Source organism: Arachis duranensis, chromosome 9 (genome assembly GCF_000817695.3).
Source record: "Arachis duranensis cultivar V14167 chromosome 9, aradu.V14167.gnm2.J7QH, whole genome shotgun sequence".
NCBI lineage: Eukaryota > Viridiplantae > Streptophyta > Magnoliopsida > Fabales > Fabaceae > Arachis > Arachis duranensis.
Genome location: NC_029780.3, coordinates 16,549,547 through 16,576,655, shown reverse-complemented (window position 1 = coordinate 16,576,655; position 27,109 = coordinate 16,549,547). Strand labels below are relative to the sequence as shown.

Sequence of the window (27,109 nt, the reverse complement as noted above, 5' to 3'; positions counted from 1 at the left end):
TAGTCGCCCCCATGGCTTTTCATTCTACGTCGAGCAATGATACTGCAACCGCCTTTTGAGTTGAGAAAGAATGCACAAAAATGCTGGGTTAAATCGTGGAGAAATTTTCTTTCGATCTGAAATGAAAACAATTTCAAAGCTTTTTAAGTCTTTGGACTTATATACAACAGATAAATATGTTAGTACAATCAAGTTGATCGCAAGATAGTTTTAAGTTTGTTAAAATAGATTTTGAGATAACTATTTGAAAGATATACTTTTTAAGATTTCTCAATCTTCTCCTTTTGAGGATGACAAAACAATTATAACTTCAAGAATTCCATTAAAGTAAGATATTCATATCAAGCACAATAATATATCAAAAATAAGGGTATGACATACAATTACATTTTTGAATGAGCATCATATTATTGATGAATTTAATGTTGGGAATAACTGAATAAGACATATAAGACATATGATAGTTTAGGAATTATTTATAATGTTTTATTAGGTTAAAATAACAAATTTTAAGTCCACCAATATAAATTTACTACATAAATAAATTAAAATACATAAAATTAAATTTAACATTTTAAAAATATAAAATAATAACTAATAAATAATACTTAAACTCTTTATACTATAAATTTTTAAAACACGTATCAATTGCATTTTTAATTTTTTTTTTTCTAAACACACAAACAAGCTAAAAAGGTTATAAAATTTAAAGAAAATTCTACTCCCCTCCCCTGTGAGATGTTAAAATGACACTTCTCTCCCTCTTTTTTATAAATATACATTCTCCTCCCTTCTAAGTTTTAAAAAACTCTTCTTTAATCCATTTTAAACTTTTTGTATTAACTAATGTTAACTTTATCCATTTTTTAAGAAAAAATAAAATCTTTTTAAAAAAAATATCCAATAACAAAAAATTTTTTTTTATCATTACATTTTACTTACTAAAATATCCATTAATAAATTATTCTTTTATTGATTAAATTGTATTTTTTTAAAAAATTAATAATTATATATATTTTTTAAAATACTCTTCAATAATTTTTTAATTATTAAATTATAATTTTACCAAAATTTTTGTTAACAATTTTTTTATATTTTACTATTAAAAATTAATAGTAAAATATAAAAATAATTGTTAACAAAAATTTTGGTAAAATTATAATTTAATAATATAAAATTATTGAATGGAAGGTATCTTAGAAAAAAATAATTTAATTATTAATTTTTTTAAAAGTATTTTGGTAAAAATACAATTTAATCCGTAAAAAAATAATTTATTAAAGAGTATTTTGGTAAACAAAATTTAATGATAAAAAATAAAATTTTTGTTAATGGGTATTTTTTCAAAAAATAATTTTATTTTTCTTAAAAAATGGATAAAGTTAATATTAGTTAACACAAAAAAAATTTAAAATGGATTAAAAATGAGATTTTTTTAAAAGTTAAAAAGAAGGGGAATGTACATTTATAAAATAGAGGGAATGAAAGTGTCATTTTAATATTTCATAAAAAAAAAGAGTAGAATTTTTTCTAAAATTTATGAGTTTGTGAGCAATAAAAAATATTAATTTAGCTTTTAAAGAACGTAGAATTTCTACTAATGAAATAATCCTCTTTTAAAGAAACGTTATAGCCTTATAGGATAACCACTGATTATTAATAGAAAAATTTTAAATTACAATTACCATTATAATGACTTATTTCATTCAAACGGCCAAATGGGTAAACAAATTGCCTTTTTGGTAATTACTTATGTAATTTAATGCTTTAAGAAAGATAAGTCAAAATGTTTTATTTTAAAAAGGTTTATACATTATTTATTATCGAGCGCGCTACACATCCATGTAATCGAGTAATCAAGTTGGCCCAAATCTAAATAGAATCATGCACATTAATGACGAGTGAAAATCCGCACTTAAAAACTCTTCGCTACTTCGTGCTCATTATGAAAAAACATTACTTCTTCCTCAATTCGAAACTGCTCTTTCTCTTCGAATCTCTCTCAAAATCACTCTAACTTCAGCCACGTTCTATTCGAAAACCACTACTGGAGAAGAATCGCAAGAAGATTTGGCAAGGAACGACCAGAAACGAACAAAAACAGCAATAGAGATTCGCCTTCCTCCTCCTCCTCATTCTCCTCCTTCTTTTTTGCATTCCTTCTTCTTCACGTGTTTTCTCCTTATCTTCTTTACGTGTTTTCTCCTTATCCAAGTATTTTTTTGGCTTTTTCTCTTTCTCTCCCTGGTGAAGAAGCAGTAGAAGGTGCAGAGGAAGAATTTTAAATTGTGTATAACAGAAATAAACCAAAATGGCCAATTTCACTGAACCGAATTTCATTCATGTGTTGAATAAAATGTCATAAATATTTAATCATCAAGAAAAATATTTCTACATGCACAAGGACTCAATTGAACACACTAACAATCAAATAAATCAAAATGAGCAACTCCACTGAACCGAGCAACATTCATGTGCTGAATAAAATGTCATAAACATTTAATCATCAAGAATAACATTTTTTCATGCAAAAGAAGTCAATTGAACACATAACAATCAGGTGAACCAAAATGACCAACACCACTAAACCGAACACCAATCATGTGCTGAAATAAAATGTGATAAACATTCAATCAGTAAGAAAAATATTTCTACATGCACAAAGACTCAAATGAATACATTAACAATCAAGTGAATCAAAATGAGGAACTCCACTTAACCGAGCAAAATGTTGGTGTTGTTGGTGATGATTATAACGAAAGGAGGAGGAGGAGGAGGAGGACCAAGCAAAATGTTGGCGTTGAAGAAGAACCTACGTGCGCGAATTTGAAAGAAGAAGGATGAGGAGAAAGAGGAGGAGAAATATTATTCTTGTTGATTGAAAGTTGATCAATATTTATTCACCACATGAACATTGTTCGGTTCGGTGACCTTTGTGATTTTGATTCACCAAATGAATGTTGTTCAGTTCGGTGGCCTCCTTTTACTTTGTTCAGTGTTTAAGATTATTGTGATAGCATGCAGCAATTATTTCCTAGCTGTCTCAACGTAATAACCTCATTCAACTGATTTGAAGTTGAATCATTTATTGTTTCCATTCAGAAGTGTAGTTCAAAGAAGAAACCGAAGAAGAAGAATGACGGAGTTTATTACGTTAAATTCAATGCAGATCAATAATGAAGAATGCAAGCAGAGAAAAAAAACGCGAACAGAGGAGAACGACGAATTTTATTAGGTTGTAGAAGAGGAAGAAAGAAGAAGAAGAACAAGGTTTACATTATATGAAGCGCGTGTATAACAAACACGTAAGGGAGTTGGGGAGGCGCATCTGATTGAAGTTATTTGGATAGTTTGGATGAAAAATTTACTTTAATGTATTGCTTTTCTAATTTATTATTCAGTTAGAAGTAAGGATAGTATTTTTAAATCAGTGACACGATCATTAAAATATCATGAAAATATGTGTATATTTATTATTATAATCAATGAACAGGAACTTGGGAAATTTTTCAAAAACAGACACAATTAAAATATTTTGGTAAGATAACATTAATATTGTGTTATTAATAATTGAAGAGTGTGCCTTAGTTTTGTATACTTTTTACTATAAAAAGTAATTGTGTTTGGATAGAAAATTGAAGAGATATATATTTTAATAAATATTTTATTAAAGAAAAAATTATAATAATAAACATTTTATATTATTTTTTTGAATCAGCCAAATAATTATCACTAACTTACAATATTAGAAAAAAAGTTTAAAAAGATAAATTTACCAACAAATTTCTTTACCTTTATAGACAGATTTTATATTATCGATGAATTTATTGACACAAATTTTTTTACCAACTTTTTTTTGGTCGAAAACATATCGACAGATTTTAGCTTATTACCGACAAAAATTTCGCCAAAAACAGGGTTTCAAAATTTGGCAAGGTTACCAAATTACTGACAGAAGATCCTTCTATAACAATAGATAATTTTTCTTTCGGTAACAGTTACATTTTTTTATATTTTTCCTTTCCAATAAACCTGTATTTGTATGGAAAAAAAATATATAAATTAACCAGATTCTAGTTACCGCTGTTTTCATCCAATTTCACAATGAAAAATTGAAATAAAACTAAAATTAGAATATATTTAATAATCAAATAAACAATCAAGTTAGCCAACTAAGCCAAGTATTCTAGCACATGATACGTTAACTACAATAATTTCTAGTGGCCTATTGTTCCAAAATGCTTGAATAACCAAAACTGAATTTGACAATCAACCTCCATATGCAATATTACAATTAACATATAGTACATTATTTTATCACTGTAAGCGTCTTCCTCCCTGTGAAGTCTCAGTTTTGACAGAGATAGTGCGAAATCTGTATATCATTAGAAAAATCAATGACGTAAATATAATATACTCTAGAATAAAGTAATATCAGTATTATTTAGCCATCTTCTCTTATGATTATAATTTTTCAATGTGCGTATTATTTCTTTAAGATTGAATCCTTTTTCTAACTAATGCTAAAATAGCTAAATATAAAAATTTTATAAATTTTGCATTACCTAAGCTAAAGGGTGAGAAAGTTGTGAATCATGTAGTGTGCACAACATAGCAAATATTTGTTACCCTGCTTATGAGTCTTTCAAAGGCTTCTGTCCATGCTCTTCCATGTATCTCTCAGCCACAGTCAAAACATCGTGTTGCTTGCTGAATATGTTCTTTCTTTGAACATACCACATGTGAGAAGTTCGTGGCATATGCGGCAGGTGTGAAAGTTGTGGGTTCATATAGAAAGGTCTAATGTATTGCCTATAAACACGTGCTGCGCCATTAAAGTGTGGAAGAACCAACTAGCAACGAAGAATCAACTCGGCATAGGGCCATGGCCAAAACCACATGAAGCATAATTCTCGCATCTACGAGACTACATCAGTATGTAGCAAAGTTTGAGCATTCAACTAACACAGTTTCCACCTAAAAATCATGTCATGCAGGAAAAACAACACAGGAAGGATTGAAAATCCTGATAGAAAACAAACATTAGAATCCTGCGATAGTACTAATAAACTACCAAACCAAGAAATGGAACTTATTTTTCAGTGATAAAATAACAGTATAAAATGCAAAAATGGTTCAAAATCCAAGCTACAATGTGATCCAAAAAGAGCTGACCTAAATTCAATAACATAACATCTAATGCAACTTACGTTTTGGACAAAGCATCAAAGATGCTCTGTGCCTTGCTGGTAACACCAACACCAATCCTCTCAGCATCCGCCTCAGCTTGTCTTTAAAAAAACAATAAAATTCAAAAATCAAAATCAGACATTAGCAAAAAATCAAAAATAGAAAAAAGATTAATTAAAAGAAAAAAAGTTTAAATTATTAGAAAAAGAAAGAAAAGTATCTTGGGGGATTGTCCTTTGGCAAGTTTACATACAAAGCAAGGTTTTCGCTGTGGAACAATTGAGAAAATGAGAAAGCTTAAGGTATAAGAAATGAAAGGAAAGAATTTGAATAAAGAAATAGTGGTAAGCGCTTAAGTTACTAACTCATTTCTCTTTCTTGAAGTGAATGAAGCCTGATTTGATCCTCTCAGAGGCTTCATCAGATGAAGCAATACCACTGGAAGATGATGTTCCCAGTGAAGCTGTGCAAGTTTGCATTATTATGTATTTTTGAGATTTAATAATAATAAGAAGACCATATAAGAATCCCTGCCAATGAAGCAAAATAAGGAAGCAACACGTCAAACGATGAACTAAAAATACTTATTTGCATCAAAAGTTCAAAACTTACTATAGTAAATGGTTGGAGTTAGAGAAAAAGAAAGAAAAGTCAATAAAATTCAGTTTCATCTATTGGTTTTTGACAAGACTAAAGCACTAAGATGAGTATATTTATAATTAAAATGGAGTAAGTAAGCATTTTCGTACACATGTCAATATATAGGAAAGAAACATAATTAATAAGAAGAGCAAAAGACTTAATTTCATTTAAACAAATTTATTGGCAGTCTCAACTCATACATTCTCTGCCAATATTTGTGATGTTGGTGCAACTTCATTATATAGCAGTTTAGCAATCAATCTTCAATATGTACAATTTGATTAAACCTCGATTTTAAACTCCTTCAAGATGCAAATGCAATTAGTGTTTCCAAACAAACAGTGCTGTCTTTTATTTCATGATAACAATAACAAAAATAGAAAAGGGGGGAAAAGCTAACTAGAGAAGCTATAAATTCATAATGCTGCAAAGGATGCAATTCTAGTATAAATTTGACTTCTGCAGAACATGATTGCCCTGTTACCTAGATTGCTCGTGAGTATCAAATCATGGTAAATTCAATTTTCAGCAAGCAATATAAATAGATATAATAAGAGCCAGCATGTTATATTACCATATAAATAGACAATACTATCATAACTTGTCATCATTAGAGTAACCACTAGTGATAGAAAAATAACTAAAATATACTCGCGCACCAATGAAATGCTTGAAAGAATGATTGGTAACGGGAGATTAAGACCAGAAGCAATTTACCAATCCAAAATAGCAGCTGATTAACTTTGAGAATGTGAAGTATGAACAAGAAAAATATTAGAAGTAACCCCAAATAATATAGAATTCCCAATTAAATTGTGAAAGATTGAAATGCAAACTAAACATATTGGAGAGATCATTTCTATGTTAATAAAGTCACAAGTCAGTGCAAAATTAAATAGTGTAGGAATCTCCTCTTCCATTCACCTGCTATTACATCCTCTTCTTGCTTTACCCTTGTTGGGTTTATTGACGGTATGGTGCTCTAGGAGCAAATTACAATATTATCTAATTTGGTGGACATGAATCATGCCATACAAGCAGAGATGCCATATTGCGCAATTGAGTGTTGACATCAAAACTGTATCATGTCCCGAGGTATTGAGACCACCACTATGCGTGATAGAGTTAGAGCCAATGATTTTACTTGAACCATCAATATCCTCATCCCTGATTATCAATTTCAACTATACTGACTCCAGCTTCCTTTAACATATTTCCTCCATCAGTTTCAACTGTAACAGCATTAGTTTGCTTCAATTCTTGCAATCTTATTAGATCTGAGATTCTTCCAGAAGCAACGTAAATGCCAGAAATCAGGAGTGAATCTGTAGGATGCTCTGTATAAATGCTGCTAAGCACATCTTTCACACATTCCCCCAATTTAACATCACCATAGACTCGGCAAGCAGAAAGCAATGTACGCCATGCAGTTGCATCGCCCTTAATAGGCAAGCTTTCAATTAGTTTGTGCGCTTCATGTAGCATCCCTGCTCGACCTAGAAGATCAATGAGAGATCCATAATGTTCAACTTGTGGTGAAAAGCCATATTTGCAAACCATGCTCTTAAAAATTTCCATCCCCTCAATTACAAGCCCTCCATGGCTACAAGCACTGAGAACTGCCAAGAATGTAACCTCATTTGGTCTAAACCCTTCATTCTCCATCCTGTTGAAAAGCTTAACAGCATTAGTCGGCTGGCCATGAATTCCATGACCTGAAATCATGGCTGTCCATGTTTTCATATCTTTACCCTTCATCCTCTCAAATATGTCCGTAGCCTCGTCTAGAAAGCCACATTTGGCATATGCATTAACAAGTGCTGTTCCAAGAACTGCATCCACCTCTAGTTTCTCCTCTACCATAAAACTGGTAACGTATCGTACTACTTGCACAGATCCGGAAGCAGGGCAACCCGAAAGCAACCCAACTAAAGTAGAAGAATTAGGTTTAAAACCTTCAAGACTCATTTGCTGCAGCAATTTTACTGCTTCTCCAAGCAGCCCACTTCTTGCATACTTGCCAATCAAGCAGTTCCACAGGATAACATCCTTTTGAGCAACACCATCAAAAACTCGATGTGCCAAAAAGATACGACCCATTCTTGCATAGAGATCAATCAATGCAGTAAGAACGTTCAAATTAGAACTAAGTCCAAGTCGGATATAGTAACCATGAAGACACTTGCCTCCAAGAAAACTCTGCATATCAGCAGCTGCCGACAAAAGACTCAATGCAGTTGCAACACTCGCTTCAACCCCGCAACAACGCATCTTCCGAAACAAATGAAAGGTCAGCTCAGGCTGAGAAGCAAGAAGGTGGCCAGCCATCAAAGTGTTCCATGAGACCAAGTCATTTCGTTGGGGAAATTCATCAAACAGGTTGTCAGCATCTCCAAGTCTCCTGGAAACACAGTAGAAATGCAAAAGGGTATTCCTGAAATCAAGAAAAAGCAGAGTTCCAGACCTGAGTGCAAGGCCATGAAGGCCTCGCCCAAAGATAAGGTTGGAAAGCCTAGCACAAGCCTTGATGACAGTGATGAAAGAGAAGCGGTCAATGAGAATCGGGCGGTTCCTAAGTTGGTTGAAAAGGGGCAAGGCCTTGGCAGGGGAGTTGCTGATAGAATATCCTCTTAGCATAGTGTTGAACATGAAAAGATTGGGGTTTGGAGCAGAATTGAAAATGGAGGCAGCGTAGTGGATGTGTGAGATTGATGCTGCGAGGAGCTTGCTGAGCGGGAAGGGAAGGTTGATGAGTGCGGTTTTGAGCATAAAGGCGTGAATTTGAGAAATGTGGGATTGGGTTTTGCATGATAATTCCAAGAGAAGAGCTACCTTGTGATGCAAATGCAATACTGGAACACCCTCTTTCATTAGCCACAATCAATAATGAAGTTGCTCACCAAATCAACCCAATAATGAGGGAAGAAGTTGGGTGAATGCGGAAGAACCAAGATGTTCAGCCTACAATTTTAGTAGCCTTTCTGGGTCTTGGTCGCTCTCAACTTATCTAGCGCAACACACAATCAAATTTAATTATTTATTAAATTTTCATTCATTTGAATTTCTTAATTCATCCATAAACTTTACTACTTATAAGTAGATGAAAACAGTAATGCTAGGGAGATGATAAAAAGTCAGCCCAAACTTACTTACTTTATTTATGAATATTAAATAAGACAAGTTTGAGCTTATTTTTTATTGTCTCCCAAACATTGAAAAATAATATGGCAAGCTATACATCACTAAAGAAATTTGTCTCAAATCTTATTTTGGCAAGCAATTAATCTTGTTAATTTTTAAATGCAAGACAAACAACAAGCTACAATAGCATAGACAAGGTTATGTGCCAGAACCAAAATGTTATGAAAAATAAAGAATTGCAACAAAAGTATAATAACACATAGGAGTTCCAATTAGAAAAGAGAGACGAAAGAAAATAAATATGAATTCAACAGCACATTCTTGAAGTTTAAACTAACAAGTTTCACAAAAGGCATATGAGCTAAAATCCCTTCCCTTAGTCATCCTTCTTATTTTATTTTACTTTTAGCAGCAAGTCAGCATCATTAGAAACACCTTTTACTTTCTAATGATAAAGTCTCTCATCTACTTATAGGTAGTAAAGTTCTGAATGAGTTAAGAAATTCAAATGAATAAAAAATTCATAACTAATTAAATATGATTGTGCTACGCTAGAGAACTTGAGAGAGACCAAGACCAACAAGGGCCACTAGAACTGCAGGCTGAATATCTTGGTTCCTTCCGCATTCCCCCAACTCCTCCTTCCCTCATTATTGAGTCGATTTGGTAAGTAACTTCATTTACTGATTGTGGCTAATGAAAGAGGGTGTTCCAGCATTGCATTTGCATCACAAGGTAGCTCTTTTCTTGGAATCATCATGCAAAACCCAATCCCACATTCTTCAAATTCACACCTTTATACTCAAAATAGCACTCATCAACCTTCCCTTTCGTCTCAACAAGCTCCTCACAGCTTCAATCTCACATATCCACTATGCTTCCTCCATTTTCAATTCAGCTCCAAATTCCAATCTTTTCATGTTCAACACTATGCTTAAGGGATATTCCATCAGCAACTCCCCTGCCAAGGCCTTGCCCCTTTTCACCCAACTTAGGAATCGCCCAATTCTCATTGACCGCTTCTCTTTCATCATCGTCATCAAGGCTTGTGCTAGGCTTTCCAACCTTGTCTTTGGGCGGGGCCTTCATGGCCTTACACTCAGGTCTAGAACTCTGCTTTTTCTTGATTTTAGGAATACCCTTTTGCATCTCTACTGTGTTTTCAGGAGACTTGGAGATGCACACAACCAGTTTGATGAATTTTGCCAACGAAATGACTCGGTCTCATGGAACACTTTGATGGCTGGCCACTTCTTGCTTCTTAGCCTCAGCTGTCCTTTCATTTGTTTCGGAAGATGCATTGCTGCAGGGTTGAAGCGAGTGTTGCAACTGCATTAAGTCTTTTGTCGGCAGCTGCTGACATGCGGAGTTTTCTTGAAGGCACGTGAATCCATGGTTACTATATCCGACTTGGACTTGGTTGCATTGGTTGCTCTCTATGCAAGAATGGGTCGTATCTATTTGCCGCATCGAGTTTTTGATGGTGTTGCTCAACAAGATGTTATTTTGTGGAACTGCTTGATTGGCAAGTATGCAGGAAATTGGCTGCTTGGAGAAGCAATGAAATTCCTGCAACAAATGAAACTTGAAAGTCTTAAACCTAATTCTTCTACCTCAGTTGGGTTGCTTTCGGGTTGCCCTGCTTCCGGATCTATGCAAGTAGTACGATATGTTACTAGTTTTATGAAAGAGGAGAAACTAGAGTTGGATGCAGTTCTTGGAGCAGCACCTGTTGATGCATATGCCAAATGTGGCTTTCTAGACGAAGCTACTGACATATTTGAGAGGATGAAGGGTAAAGATATGTAATTAAGGGGATGGAAATTTTTACGAGCATGGTTTGCAAATATGGCTTTTCACCAAGAGTTGAATATTATGGATCTCTGGTTGATCTTCTGGGTCGAGTAGGGATGCTACATGAAGCACACAAACTAATTGAAAGCTTGCCTATTAAGGGCAATGTAACTGCATAGTGTACATTGCTTTCTGCGTGCCGAGTCTACGATGATGTTAAATTGGGAGAATGTGTGATGTGCTAAGCAACATTTATACAGAGCATCCTATAGATTCACTCTTGATTTCTGGCATTTACGTTGATGCTGGAAGAATCTCAGATCTAATAAGAATGCAAGAAATGAAGCAACCTAATGCTACTACAATTTAAACTGAGGGAGGAAATATGTTGAAGGAAGCTGGAGTCAATATAGTTGAAATTGATAATCAGGAATGAAGATACTGATGGTTCAAGTAAAATCATTGTTTCTAACTCTATCACGCAAAGTGGTGGTCTTTGTGGTGCATCAAATGTTTGACAGACAATACCTCGAAACATGATACAATTTTGATGTCAACAATCAATTGCGCAATATAGTTTCGTCTTTGCTTGTATGGCATGATTAATGTCCACCAAATTAGATAATATTGTAATTTGCTCCTAGAGCACCATACTATCAATAAACCCAACAAGGATAAAGCAAGAAGAGGATGCAATAGCAGGTGAATGGAAGAGGAGATTTCTACACTATTTTCATGATAGAGCTTTTACTAGATTTGACCTGAGGTTGTGTAGCAAGTTAACCACAGTTTTTCATTGCTTCCAAAGCCAATGATAATTTTGAGGAGGCAAAGTCACCTTTCTTAGTCCAAGAAGTTTGAGTTTTGTGCTCTTGATTTTTATAACTCATCACTGGTAATGCAAAGGAATATGCTTCCTTCACATCTTCTGCTGAGTGCTAACGTGCAGATATTTGACTTTAGTGAAGAGTTTTTTGTATTATCACGTGGGAGAGCAATCTAGTTTTTAATGAATGAGGATCTACAAAAGGCTTAGGATCATCACAGATGAGGTTACATTTCTGTATATCTATTAAGTCAGCGGTTTTATCTGATAGTTCTATACCTTCTGCGAGTCCACTAGAAAAGAATGTTTTTAAGAAGGATGACTAAGGGAAGGGAGTTTAGCTCATGATGCCTTTTGTAAAACTTGTTAGTTTAAATTTTAGAAATGTTTAAACCAAGGTTCTGAAAACCGAACCGGTCATCGAAGGTTCATAGGTTCAATCGGTTCGACCGTGGTTGAACCGAAAAAACCATTTTATAATAAAATAATAAATAAAATATAAATAAACACATGAAAATATAATTATATTCTAATGTAAACTTTAAAATGTCATTCAAATTAAAAATACTACATAAACCAGAATGTTATAATCTCATTCAAATACAAATTCAAAAGTCAAAAAATAAAACAACCAATCAAACATAACATAGCAACATCAATATGCACAAAATTTCAGAATAGAAGAAAATTTAATGGAGTAAAACAGCTACCTATTTGCTCATTCAATCAAAGAGGAAGGAGGAAGAAAAAAAGGTCAAAGTCCATATCATCCATAGTTAACATAGAACTCTACCTCATGCTAGGGGAATGAAGAGCAGAGTAGAGTACTTTGCTAACTTACATATTTGAGTTGAGATATTCAATAAAGGTTCACAAAACTTACAGTGCAAGATGCCTGTGATGGAAGCTTATTTATTTCTGATTGAATATAATCATCAAGAAGCTCGAATAACTGTAAAGATGTCTGCAGCTTGTAAGGGAATGCTCGAAAGGTGCATATATCTTCCCATCTAGGTTTTAGCCTAAATAAAACAAATGCCTTAAGAAATGAGAAAACAGCACAAAGAACAATATACTAATCATAGATAGTGACAGCCACCAAAATCAAATGTTATTATATCAAGGTACATGAAAAAATCCAGTTTTAGGATGCATATAAATTTAGTTGAAATTGTGAAGAATTTTGTACGATATCTTCTTCATTCGTACATGCATTCTGTTGCATATGTTTATCTACATTGTTATTTTCAGTTTCCTCATTCACATTCATACACATGAATGGAGTGCTTCCAAGTTTCCATTAACAACGTTGCTTTGTAAAGCAAGAGACAAAATGAAGGAACATACCTATTGGCTAGTTGAGCATGAAAGTGACTTCGTAATGGGATTGGAATTCGATATTCAATCCTTTGATAACTGCCGATTCAAAAACACATAGTCAACAAAGATCAGATCCAATATATATATACATAACAAAAACCTATAAGGACTAATTGACATGATGAAGATTTTGCATTCTCAACCCTGGAGAAAAGTATAAACTATTAATATTTATATAAAAAACAATCCCGTCCCAGATAAGATTCTAATGCTGAAAAGAACTCCTAAATCATAGCTACAGACAAATATACTAAGAAATTTACAAATAAGGAGTAAGTCATACATGCGAGAATCAGGATCTTTGCGTGGATCATATCCTTTCTTGATCCAAAACCTTAGAAATGGTCCATTGGAAAAGTAGTAGGAAATTCTAGACAAAAGCCTACAAGAATAAAGAATAAAAGGTTACTGCACAAGCTATCTTAGGAAAAGTAACATATTCCTCCCAATTAACTATCTTAGGAATCTGTAAGCAAGCTAAGTAAAACCAGAAATACTAAAGTACATTTTTATCACCATATGTCTCTAGAATATGTTCTTGTTCTCTTGTTTCGAAATCATTAAAAAGAGTCAGAACTCAGAAGTATTAACAGGGTTTAACCAAAATTTCCTCCAAACACAAAAGAAAAGAATATCTTTAATGTCAAAATCAAGTGCAAGGACTTGCTCCATGTCCATCTGCACACATGGCGGTGAGTTCACAGAGTTCAGTTCATCAGAGTTCATCACAAAATTGGAAATTAGGGAATCAGAGTTCATCAGAGTTCATCAGAGTTCAGTTCATCAGAGTTCATCACAAAATTGGAAATTAGAGAATCAGAGTTCATCAGAATTCATCAGAGTTCAGTTCATCAGAGTTCATCAGAGAATCAGTATCAGATTTCAATCTTTCATCACAAAATCATGTTCATAACTAAATGAAAAATTACCTGGAAATGAGGAAATCTATTGCTTTCTCTCAGAGCTCAAAGGACTTCAGGCTTTAATTTTTTCAACGCTTCAACGCTTCTCTATTGCTTTCTCAGAGGCAGAGCTCGACGGAGGTGACATGCGAAGTGGCTGAGGGCGCGACGGAGCTGAGTGCGGGACGGAGCTGACGGCGGGACGGTGCTGACTGCGCGACGTATCTGAAGGCGCGACGGACCCAACGGCGCCACGGAGCTGACGGCGCGACGCTGCTGATGGCGTGACGATGCTGAAGGTGCGACGGAGGTGAGTGCGATGAGGGCTTCAGGCGTTCTCTCTCTGAAGTCTGACCCTTGCTGAACTGTGGTGGACTGGTGGGTCGTGGCCTTGTGGAGTGGTGGTGTGGCTGTTGTTCTGTCTTCTGTGGGAGGCTGGGGACGAAAGTGGAGGCTGCGAAGGGAAAAAGGGACGAATTAGGGTTCCTACAACACAAAACGGCGGCGTTTTGCTGCAAGGTTAAAAAACCGGCCGGGTCCCGGTTCGGTTCGACCGACCGGTAACCGGCCGGTTCGCCGGTTCAATGCCGGTTTTTAAATTCTGCGGTTTTCTTTGTTATCCGAACCGCTTCAGCGTCCGGTTCACGGTTCGACCGGTTCGACCGGCCGGTTCGAATCGGTTTTCAGAACATTGGTTTAAACTTCAAAAATGTGATGTTAAATTCATATTTTTTTTTCTCCTCACTTTTCTAATTAGAACTCCTACGTATTATTGTATTTTGTTGCAATTCTTTATTTTTCATAGCATTTTGGTTCTAGCACATCATAACCTCGTCTATGCTATTGTAGCTTGTTGTTTGTCTTGCATTTAAAAATTAACAAAATTAATTGCTTGCCAAAACAAGATTTGAGACCAATTTCTTTAGTGATGTACAGCTTGCTGAGACAATAAACTATCAACTCAAACAACCCAAACTTCCTTATTTAACATTCATTAACTATCCTTAGAATTAATAATATAATATCTAAATCAATAATCACTTAAATCAGTAATCAATAAGATTAATCAGTAAATCAATAACATACAATCAATAACAATAAGAGAATCATCAAATGTCTCTCCCCCAAACAGAGAACAGAATTATCAAAGTATTAATCATCCCTCTCACAAATAGAAAAATAAAAGAAAAATTAAGAAAAATAAACAAATAGCTTACCAGACAAGGACCTTTCCAGCAGAGAACAGAAGCACCTCACCGCTGTCCGCCACAGACCTGAGAGAGAAGAGACGAGCGCGCCTTACCGCCTTGGCAGCTGTGAGGGAGAGAGAGACGTGAGGGAGAGAGAGAGCCAGGGACGAGAGGGAGGGCTGTGAAAGAGGGAGACGCCTTCGCCTTGCCGACTTGTCGCCGCCGGGGCTTTCTGGCTCTGGGTTGCGATACGAGAGAGAAAGCTATGAGAGAGGGAGAGCCAAGTCGTCGTCACCGCCGGTGATTCCGGTGCTTTCTGGGCTCTTGGTTGGACTTCGATCCGAGTTTTGAGGGAGAAAGAGATGTGAGGGAGAGAGAGGCAGGGACGCCGGTGCAAGGGAGACGCCGCCGCTGCGTCTGCTGTGCACTGCTGCGAGAGAGAGGGAATGCGAGAGACGAGAGTGAAGAGGGAGGCTGTGCATTAAAAAATGTAATTAGAAGAATTTAAATTTGGATCTTTTATAATATTAAAATATTTTTATTCATTAAACTATTTATCTCTGTGTATCTTTATTTTTTTAAAATTTTTAATTTTTTATGTTAAAATATAAAAAATCAGTCAAATAAAATAATTTTAAATTATATCTTAAAATTTAATTATTTTATAAAAAAAAGATCTATTGACAGACTTTAGATTAGGTGAGATTTAACAATAAGTCGAATTCACTATTCATTAAAAAATTTATATTAAACTACAGCCAAGTTTAGGTTAATATACTCTAGAGTATATACCCATTTTGGTTCTCAAAGAATTTTAGACTGGACACTTTAGTCTCCAACTAAAATTAATTACTCGATTGGTCCCTAACAATTAACTCCGTCAGTCACTTAGGTCCTTTACTCCGTTAATTCTAATGGAGGACAAAATAGTCCCTGACAACTCTAACAGGAGACAAAATGGTCCTTGATCTCCTCTGTTTGGAAACGACACTGTTCTCTTCCAATTTCCATCATATCTCGCATAACACTAACAGTCTAACACTGTAACTTCAAACTACACAATGCACACTCTATAAATTTAATGTTCACAAGAAAAAAATCCTCCACGGGTTGAGTTGCTGATGTGGTTTGTAATTTTAAAAAGATTGAATACTAGAGATAGATTATATAAGTTTAAGATTGTACCAGAAGTGGAATCCTTTTGTGTCTTATGTAAGGATAGATTAGAGACGGCACATCACTTGTTTTTTTCATATCTCGCATACCCTAACATTCATACTCTCCTTCTTCACTTTCACAGTAACAAAAATAGAGGAATAACTACAAAGAAAACATAAAAACTACCATAAAATAACAAACAAGGAAAAAAAGAATATAATGATTTTAGCTCCTCTAAAGACACTTCAGGATGAACCTGATCATTTATATAACATTAAATTATGATCATTCTCCTTTCAACTTTTAATCAGCAGAATTATTGGCCTTTTTCATAGATCAGTAAATCATGCATCAAATATCAACTTCATATGTCTTCTTATTCACCTTAGACTTGATATTTGCACTCATAAATACATCAATTACTCATATATTGTCAATCTTGACACCATCGATTTGTGCATTCTACAACTTTCTCATTTAACATCTCTAATACCAACACTCCATTATTAAAGACAATGTTATTTCTACATATCTATGTGCACCATATTATAAAAAAAATAACACCATCCATACTTCCTTCATATCTTTTCTTATCCTTCTATCCATCCACACCTCAAAGCATTCTTTGGTGGTTCACCTGGCCAAACCCAAATCACACTCCAATCCACCAAGATTGATCCCCACAACTTCCATATACGATCACATGAAAAAAACAAGTGATGTACCGTCTCTAATCTATCCTTACATAAGACACAAAAGGATTCCACTTCTGGTACAATCTTAAACTTACATAATCTATCTCTAATATTCAATCTTTTTAAAATTACAAACCACATCAGCAACTCAATTCGTGGAGGATTTTTTTCTTGTGAACATTAAATTTATAGAGTGTGCATTGTGTAGTTTGAAGTTACAGTGTTAGACTATTAGTGTTATGCGAGATACGATGGAAATTGGAAGAGAATAGTGTCGTTTCCAAACAGAGGAGATCAGGGACCATTTTGTCTCCTGTTAGAGTTGTTAGGGACTATTTTGTCCTCCGTTAGAATTAACAGAGTAAAGGACCTAAGTGACTGACGGAGTTAATTGTTAGGGACCAATCGAGTAATTAATTTTAGTTGGGGACTAAAGTGTCCAGTCTAAAATTCTTTGAGGACCAAAATGGGTATATACTTTATACTCTATTACAAACATGACCTGTTAAGAGTAAATTCTAGCCTAACCTAAGCTGTTTTCATCCTTAGAACTCAATAATGAAGTCTAAAAAAGAGGGAATTCGAGAGTAGGGGAAGAGCTTAGGTGCCGAAAAAGATAAGATTCTGCACGATTCTCAGAGCATGGACTCCAAAAATATAGTTCTAACAAAAATCAACAAAAACAAGCAATACATGTTTAGGATTTTGAAGTAGTATAGCTAGCTTAGGAAGGAAAAAAAAATAAAAAATAAAAGTTTTGATTGAAGAAAGAAAAGCGAATTAGAACTCGATTGGAAGTAGAATGCAATCAGAGACGAGATCGGAAAGCAGGGAACCAAGGTTTTGCTATTAAGGAACACAGGCAACGGAGAAGATAAGAATTGACATGGTGCCAACACGGAACACACACGATAGAGAATCAGGGAAGTGAGCAAAGGAAGTGAAGTGGGCTTCGATTTTGGCAACTGAGGAAAGGCAGTGAGATAAGCGACGATTCCAACGACGCCAACAACACAACACAGATGATGGGCAGTAATGGTCGGTGACCGTGAAGAGAGGGAGTAAGGCAGTGAAGGGAAGCAGTGATTGGGAGGGGAAAGGAAAATAGGGTTATGACTGATTAGATTATAATTATTTACATTTTTATTTATTTTTTTAGATCTACAGATCTAGGAGTATCTACCTAAAATTCACAACCCGATCCTATTAGTGTACAGATCAGATCCGATCCAATAATCTTGCAGATCCGATCTCTTATTGCAACTTTTTGATCGGATTTGAATAAACACTACGGGGTTTGCAGATTGAATTCGATCTATATTCATCCTTATTTTATGTCTTCCCGATAACTTTTTTCTCCATCCATTTCAAAAATTTGCACTTTGATATTCCTCATCTAATTGGGAGGCCAAGGTATTTTTCCAAAGGTGAATTATATGGTAATGATGCAAGTTTTTTATAGGATGAAAGAGATTAAAAAAATTAGGACCCATATTTTAAATATCAATAAAATAATTGTTACGTAGGTAACTTGAGATAGGTGGATTGGGCTTGAAGGATTGGCCCAAGTATCAATGGAAGGTAGTCTCCGACTTGTTCACGTTCTGGAGCCGCCGTCCAAGTTGTGTGTTTTTGAGGAATGGGGGTGGTACTTGCAAAGACACTCCAATGCCTAAGTTAGCAAGGAGTTTAGCAGGTTTGGAGAGTATCGGAATTTAGAGATACCTGAGGGGTGTCAGTGTATTTATAGTGGTGATCCAATAACCACCGTTGGAGTAGTTCAACTTTTGAAGGTGGATAACCGTCTCTTTATCTTAGGGTTGTTGAGATATGGCTTCTAGAAGTGGGTTGAGAGATTTCAGGGACAGTTACTTATTTGAATAAATGTTATCTGCCAGCTCACCTCGATCCCGACCTCTTTGGGGAGGAGTCTCCGTCGAACCCAACCTCTTTGGAAGAGGTCAGGTGGGTGGTGAAGACCAATCTTTAGATTGGGCCTTTTTGGTTTATTTAGGCCTGGACCATAGTGTTGGGTCAGGACATGAACAATGCTCCTACTCGAGACCGATCTCTTTGCTTTTGAGTTGGACTCGAGTATTAATTGAGCTTGGATTTGTTTGAGAACCGATGTGTTTTTTGGTTTAGAGCCGACGTGATTTTAGGTTTCTTTAACCGCCTTGTCTAATCAAGCGTCACGTCATTTGGGGTTTCGTATTTACATGCGGGGGCAGTTACATTGGTAACGGTGCGTTTCTTTAATGGTCGCGTCAATTTACCATTGTGCCCCTAACGTATTATAAATACTTTTTCCCTCTCTTTTCTCTTTTTTTCTTTCGTCTTCTGAAGCTTCTTGCCTACACTCTTTGTTCTCTCTCATTCAAAAGAAAAATTCTTTAGCCTTCCTTCTCGGAGTGCTTCGTTGCTGCTGTGCCTGCTCCTCTTTAAGTCTACAAAGGTTAGTCCCTTCTATATCTTCTTCTATCAGTTATGCTTTGCTTTGCATGTTGGAGGAGTTTTTTCATGCTTTTACGATTCCCTGTTCGAAGTGTTAGAACCTTTGTAAGTCTATTAGTCGGTTTGGCGATTCTATTCCTTATTTTGCTTTTTTAGAGAAATGCCACTTTGTCTTTAGGAGCCCCGTTTTTTATTATCTTTTTATTTATTTTTTTGTAGGTCTTATCACTTTTATACCTACTTCTTTTTTGTTGAAAAAATGTCTTTCCACATCCCTGAGTCCCTTTCGAGATGGGTAGATGATACCGTATTGGAAGAAAAATCTTTAGTAGACATTGATTATATCACCGACCTTCGCACCCACCATAGGATTTGTGGCGATGAGGTTGATAAGCCAAAATACGAGTTGGTAGTCCCGGGTCCTGAAGACCGGGTTTGTTTCGGGAGGGTTGCTCATTCTGACCCTCACTTTTTTTATATATGATTGCCTTTTCACCCGTTTGGGGGTTTTTCTGCGTTTTTCTGATTTTGAAATAAGGGTATTGTCTCATTGCCGAGTTGCTCCTACCCAGCTCTACCCCAACTCTTGGGGTTTTATGTAAATTTACTAACTTGTCAGCCGAGAGCTAGAATTTTCGACTTCTTTAAAGATCTTTTTCTATCTTTTTCATCTGACCAAAGCCATTTAGCGCTCAAAATAATAAGCAACAATGGGTGTCTTTCCGGGCCATTCAAGGTCGGAAAGTCTTTTCTATTTTTGACGAATCCTTCTATGACTTTAAAAACTTTTTCTTCAAATTCTAAGCTGTAGAGGGTCACCATCCCTTTTTTCTTGATGAGAGCAATTATCCTTGATTTCCTCTTTATTGACTGGAGGCCTCCCCTATCGAGAAGTATGGCCTGGATGACTTGGACGAGATTGAGGAGGCCATAGTGGGGTTTTTCCCAGAATCTTGGGGAAGAGCCCCTAATCTAGATACCAAGAAGTTTTTTCTGGGGTCTCCAAGTTTTGTACGGACCCAACTAGGTAGCTTTTGTAGTCATTTTTAAAGGTTCCGACTTGTAGACTAATTGCTTGTTTCTACTTTTCAAAAATGGTGAAGAGTGGATCCAGTACTTCCTACCAAAAAGTCCAAGATGCCAAGAGAAGAGCTCGTGTCCGAGCCAATGCGGCTAAGATTGGGGCTGTTGGCGCTCCTCCTCCTCATGATTTGGGGACCTCCTCTCGCCCTATTTTGGTAACCTCTGCCTCTGCTTCTCCTCTTCTTCCTCCTATCCCCCACAGTCCTACCTCCCTCCGAACTTGAAAAAAAGAAACGTAAGACCTCAGAGACTAACTCTTCTCCTTCTGAGGAGGCCAACTTCGATTGTCCCAAATTCGCTCGGAAGCACATTTTTCCTCATAGCCAAATCGCTACGGATGATGCTTTCCTTCGAAATCATCTTCAAATTATGATTTGGGGGGGCATTCAGACTGCTAGAGTCTGCACTTCTCTCCTTGATATTCTGGACAAAACTCCTTTAAGTTTCTTGGGTTCTTCCCAAAGGACTGTAGAGGAACTTGAGAGGAGGATTGTCTTATATCAAGGGGAAGAGAAGCGGCTCCAAGAGGAGGTTGCCTGGATGAAGGATGAGCTGGCCCGGCTTCAGGAGAGGGAGAATAAGCTAATAGGTTAGTGTGCCATGGCAGAGGGCCTAAAGGAGAAGGCGGAGCAGAACTATGTCAGGGTCTTTTCTAAAAATATTGATCTTCAACGGGAGCTGGAGAAAGGTCGGGAGGCTTGGAGGGGGTTTAAGGAACAAGTTGGAGTTATTGCTCCTGGCTTAGACCTTTCTCCTCTCCATCCCGACAAGATTGTTGTTGATGGAGCTACTGTGATGTTTATAAGGTTTTTATGGAAAACCCTTTTAGTTTTGTGAAAAAAGCTTTTTGACTAAGCAAGCTGTTTTTGTCTAAGTTACTGTAAGATTTTCTGAGGACTCGAAATAGCCTTTGCTTTTTGTCCTTTGATGGATTTTCTTATCTCTTTTGTATTCCTCACAAATTCAAGTTTTGCTTATTTTGAATTGTTCTCATAACTTAGGTTATTTTTGCGATGCATTTCAATTTTTCTCAGGTTTTCGATTAGTAGGTCAAAATGTTCCCGAGTTATCATGATCGTGTTTTGTAACCTCTTTACACCGACTTGTACCTCGTCGTTTTATCCTGCTGACCACTTAGGTCGGGCATGAGATTTTCACGTTTTTTCAAGTTTAAGTTGGTGTGTTTCGTAAAATAATGGTAACAGTAATGGAATTATAGAGAGATAAAATAAATCTTTATTTTTTGATGTAGGTAGCTTTTGCTCTTAGCTACTAAAGGATTTTAAGAGTTATTAACCCTTAGCCTCCACTTTGATGCCTCGTTAAAACCCCTTTCAGGAAAACCCTTTTTTGGAAAAAAACCATGAAGTCAAAAAAAGAGTACATCAGGCAGTGGAGTTCGCTTCTAGCTATAGTACCTCTTCATGTTACAAGCATGCCACGACTTTGGGAGCTCGGCACCACTCAAATCGGATACTTTGTAATATCCCTTTCTTAGGACCTCACTTATCTTATATGGCCCTTTTCCAATTAGCAGCGAGCTTTCCTTCACTCGACTTGTTAACGCCGATGCCATTTCTAATCAGGACCAAGTCGTCTAAGGTGAAGGTTATTCGAATGACTCTCATGTTGTATCTATTTGTCATCCTTTGCTTCAGCACTGCTTCCCTTATCTGGGCTTGTTCTCGGACTTCAGGGAGTAATTCTAGTTCTTCTTTATGTGCCTGAATGTTGTCGACTTCATCATAGAACCCCACCCTTGGACTTTGCTCGTTGATTTCAACTGGTATCATGGCTTCTATGCCATAAGCAAGTCGGAAGGGTGTTTCTCCTGTTGCGGACTGAGGCGTATTCCGATAGGCACATAACACTTGAGGGAGTTCTTCAGCACAGGCTCCCTTTGCATCTTGCAACCTTTTCATTAACCCAGCCAGTATAACTTTGTTGGCTACCTCAGCTTGCCCATTTGCTTGTAGGTGTTCAACCGAGGTGAACTGATGTTTGATCTTCATGCTGGCTACCAGGTTTCTAAACGTAGAGTCGGTGAACTAGGTACCATTATCAGTGGTGATGGAGTGGGAAACTCCAAACCTTATAATGATATTCTTATAGAGGAACTTTCGACTCCTCTGGGCTATGATAGTGGCCAATGGCTCTGCTTTGATCCACTTCATAAAGTAGTCCACTCCCACTATTAAGTACTTCACTTGTCCAGGTGCTTGGGGAAATGCTCCGAGTAGGTCCAATCTCCATTTTGCAAAAGGTCATAGAGAAGTTATGTTGATGAGTTCCTCGGGGGAGCGACGTGGAAGTTTGCATGCATTTGGCATGTCTGACACTTCTTTACGAACTCGGTGGCATCTTTTTGCAAGGTCGGCCAATAGAACCTGGCTCGGACAACTTTCCTAGCCAAAGATCTTGCTCTGAGGTGATTTCCACATATACCATTGTGTATTTCCTCTAAGACCTCCGTCGTCCTTGAGGTCGGGACACACTTCAACAATGATATGGATATTCCTCTTTTGCAGAGGATATTCTTCACCAAGGTGTAGCTCTGTGCTTCCCTTTGGATTTTCTCGGCCTCTTTTTCCTCCTTGGGTAGGATGTCAAATTTTATGTATTCGATTAGGGGGTTCATCCATCCGAGGTCTAATCCGGATACTTCAAGGACATCTTATTTAGCCTCTGTTTTCATGACAGAAAATTCCTAGAGAGTTTCTTGAATCAGTCTCCTATTATTTCCTCTTGGCTTGGTACTTTCTAACTTAGAGAGGACGTCTGTTCTGCTATTGAGGTCCCGAGTTATGTGTTTGACCTCGGTCTTTGAGAACCGCCTAAGATATTCCAAGATTTTGTCAAAGTACCTCTTTATATTGGGGTCTTTAGCCTGATACTCCTCATTGATTTGAGAGGTCACCACCTGAGAGTCGCCAAACACGTCTACTTTGGTCGCACCGATTTCCTCTGCTAGCTTCAACCCGGTGATCAAGGCTTCATATTCTGCCCGATTATTGGAAACCGGAAATTCAAATTTGAGGGAGACCTCTATTTCGGTTCCATCTTGATTTGCCAATATTATGCCCGCACTACTTCCGATTTTGTTGAAAAAGCCATTCACATATAGTTCCGAAGTTGTGGAAGCTTCTTCTTGATCTCCTCCATATTCTACTACAAAATTGGTGAGGCATTGGGGTTTAATTGCTGTCCGAGTTTCATACTTGAGATCAAACTCGGATAGCTATATAGCCCATTGAACCATTCTGCCCATAATGTCTATTTTTTGAAGAATTTGCTTCATGGGTTGGTTCGTTCGAACTCTTATTGTGTAAGCTTGAAAATAAGGTCATAGCCTTCAAGACGCTACTATTAAGGCATACGCAAATTTTTCAAGTTTTTGATACCTTAACTCGTGACCTTGTAGAACCTTGCTGGTGAAATATACTAAATGCTGCCTGACCTCGTCTTCCCGTATTAGAGCTGATGCTACAGCTTTGTCAGCTACGGACAAATACAGGATGAGGTCTTCCCCGACTTTAGGTCGGGTCAGAATGGGAGGTTGGCTCAAAAATCATTTGAACTCCTGGAAGGCTTCTTTGCATTCAAGAGTCCACTCGAACTGGCATCCTTTTCTTAGTAGGGAGAAAAGTGGTAGGAATCTTAATACTGATCCTGCCAAGAACCTGAAAAGGGCTGCAAGTTAGCCATTTAGCTGCTGGACCTCCATTAAGCAAGTCGGGTTTTTTATTTCTAGGACTGCTATACACTTGTCGGGGTTGGCTTTAATCCCCCTTTGTGTTAGCATAAACCCCAAAAATTTTTCAGTCTTCACTGCGAAGGTGCACTTTGCGGGATTTAATCTCATCTCGTGTGTCCTAATGGTGTTGAAGACTTGCGAGACGTCAGTCAAAAGGTCCTCATCTTTGGTTTTTACTAACATGTCGTTTACATATACTTCCATTAGATTTCCAAGGTGAGGTGCAAACAGCTTATTCATCAGCCTTTGATATGTGGCTCCTGTATTTTTTAACCCAAAAGGCATAACCACATAGCAATAATTTGCTCAAGAGTGAGGAAAGATATTTTTCTTGATCCGGATTGTATATTGGAATTTGGTTATATCCCGAGTATGCATCCATGAATGACAAGTATTGATATCCCGAGCTAGAATCTACTAGGGTATCAATATTTGGAAGTGGATATGGGTCTTTTGGACATGCCTTGTTCAGGTCAGTGTAGTCGACGCACATTCTTCATTTAGCGTTCTATTTCTTGACTAGCACCACATTAGCCAGCCAAGCCGAAAATTTGACTTCTCTGACGAAGCCGGCTTCTTGGAAAGCTTGTATTTGTTCTTCCACCACCTGAGCCCGTTCAGATCCGAGTTTCTGTCTTCTCTGCTGAACAGGTCGTGATCCAGGGTATACCAACAGTTTGTGCGACATGAGCTCGGGATCTATTCCAGGCATGTCGAAGGCTTTTCAAGCAAAGAGGTCAGAATTTTCTTGTAGGAGCCTTATAAGCTTCTGCTTCGAGTCTTCTTTCAAGTTAGCTCCTATGTTGGTACTCTTTCCTTCCTCCTTCCCAACTTGTACTTCTTCAGTCTTTCTCCCGGGCTGTGGTCATAACTCTTCTTTAGCTCAAATTCCTCTGAGCTTAATGGTGTGAACCTCCTTGCCTTTTTCTCTCATGTTTAGGCTTTCGTTGTAGCATTTTTTTGCCAGTTTTTTATCTCCCCTGATGGTTGTAATTCCCCCTGGTGTTGGGAACTTCATGCAAAGATAGGGGGTAGTTACCACTGCTCCAAGCTGATTTAGGGTTGTTCTGCCTATTAAAGCGTTATAGGCTGAGCCCACATCAATGACTATGAAGTCGATATTTAGAGTCTTGGATTTTATCCCCTTTCCAAAAGTTGTATGTAGGGGTATGAATCCAGTGGTTTTATGGGTGTATCCCCTAGCCCATATAGGGTATCAGCGTATGCTCTTAACTCCTTTTCATCGAATCCCAGCTTGTCAAATGCGGGTTTGAACAGGATGTCAGCTGAGCTCTCCTGATCCACCAGGGTTCTGTGTAGATGGGCATTGGCGAGAATCATGGTAATCACTACCGGATCATCATGTCCGGGAATAATGCCCTGCTCATCTTCTTTGGTGAAAGAGATAGTCGGGAGATCGGGCAATTTGCCCCCGACCTGGTAGACTTCCTTCAGGTGCCTCCTGTGAGATAACTTTGTGAGACCTCCTCCAATAAACCTCCCTGAGATCATATGTATGTGCCTTTCCGGAGTCTGTGGTGGTAGATCTCTTCGATCCTCCTCATCTCGCTTCCTCTTGCCATGATAGTCCGACCTTTCCATGAGATATTTGTCAAGCCGACCCTCCCTAGCCAACTTTTCTATCACATTTTTCAGGTCGTAACAATCATTTGTTGAGTGCCCATATAGCTTATGGTACTCACAGTATTTGCTACGACTTCCTCCCTTCTTGTTCTTGATGGGCCTAGGGAGAGGTAGCCTTTCAGTGTGACAAATTTTCCTATAGACATCGACTAGAAAAACTCGTAAAGGAGTATAAGAGTGATATCTCCTGGCCTTTCAGGCCCGACTTCTTCTTTTTTCTTGGGCTCTCTCTCCTTTTCCTTTGATGAGAGAGAGTGCCCAGGTCGCCAGCTTGACTCTCTTAGCTTGGCGTTTTCTTCCATGTTGATGTATTTTTCAGCTCTTTGTTGTACATCACTCAAAGAAGTCGGGTACCTTTTCGAGATGGACTGGGAAAAAGGGCCTTCTCGAAGTCCATTTACTAGGCTCATGATCACTGCCACTGTAGGCAGGTCTTGAATTTCTAGACATTCTTTGTTGAACCTTTCCACGTAGTCCCTCAAAGGTTCTCTGACCTCTTGTTTTACTTCCAGGAGACTCGACGCGTGCTTCACTTTATCTTTTTGGATTGAGAATCGCATAAGGAACTTGCGCGAGAGGTCGTTAAAATTGGTGACCGCTCTTAGTGGGAGGCTATTGAACCACTTCATCGCTACTTTTGTCAGAGTTGTTGGAAAGACTTTGCAGCGAATAGCATCAGAGGCGTCGGCTAGGTACATCTGATGAGCGGATAATTTATACGCTTTTTGGCATTGTTTTTAGGTAGTTTTTAGTAAGTTTGAGCTACTTTTAGGGATGTTTTCATTAGTTTTTATGTTAAATTCACATTTCTGGACTTTACTATGAGTTTGTGTGTTTTTCTGTGATTTCAGGTAAATTCTGGCTGAAATTGAGGGACTTGAGCAAAACTCTGAAAAAGGCTGATAAAAGGACTGCTGATGCTGTTGGAATCTGACCTCCCTGCACTCGAAATTGATTTTCTGGAGCTACAGAATTCCAAATGGCACGCTCTTAACGGCGTTGGAAAGTAGACATCCAGAGCTTTCCAGCAATATATAATAGTCCATACTTTAATCGGAAATTGACGACGTAACTTGGCGTTGAACACCAAGTACATGCTGCTGTCTGGAGTTAAACGCCAGAAAAACGTCATAATCCGGAGTTGAACGCCCAAAACACGTCATAACTTGGAGTTCAACTCCAATAGAAGCCTCAACTCGTGGATAGATCAAGCTCAACCCAAACATACACCAAGTGGGCCCCAGAAGTGGATTTAT

At 37.2% G+C, this 27,109-nt stretch overlaps 1 protein-coding gene and 1 pseudogene across 12 annotated transcripts in view; one reads left to right on the top strand and one right to left on the bottom strand.

The window, feature by feature from the left end:
- Positions 1-4,112: 4,112 nt before the first annotated feature.
- LOC107494997 (pentatricopeptide repeat-containing protein At1g26900, mitochondrial) overlaps positions 4,113-27,109 on the bottom strand; it is a 48,695-nt gene continuing 25,698 nt past the window's right edge. Inside the window, exons 1-9 of one of the 12 annotated variants that reach the window (XR_008002596.1) lie at positions 13,903-14,305; positions 13,257-13,355; positions 12,941-13,009; positions 12,477-12,615; positions 6,757-8,839; positions 5,556-5,720; positions 5,211-5,458; positions 4,566-5,026; positions 4,113-4,375 (exon numbers count right to left, since the gene is read on the bottom strand). Coding sequence is in view for 1 of the 12 variants with exons in the window: in XM_052253898.1 (XP_052109858.1) it covers positions 6,994-8,703 (1,710 nt within the window). In the remaining 11 variants the exon portion in view is untranslated. Of the gene's footprint in view, positions 4,376-4,565; positions 5,027-5,210; positions 5,459-5,555; positions 5,721-6,606; positions 8,840-12,476; positions 12,616-12,940; positions 13,010-13,256; positions 13,356-13,902; positions 14,306-15,092; positions 15,526-27,109 lie in introns of those variants that run through there. The other 11 variants (XR_008002599.1, XR_008002602.1, XR_008002606.1 and 8 more) reach the window with 11 other exon arrangements.
- Positions 9,670-11,267, top strand: LOC110281067 (pentatricopeptide repeat-containing protein At1g26900, mitochondrial-like; annotated as a pseudogene).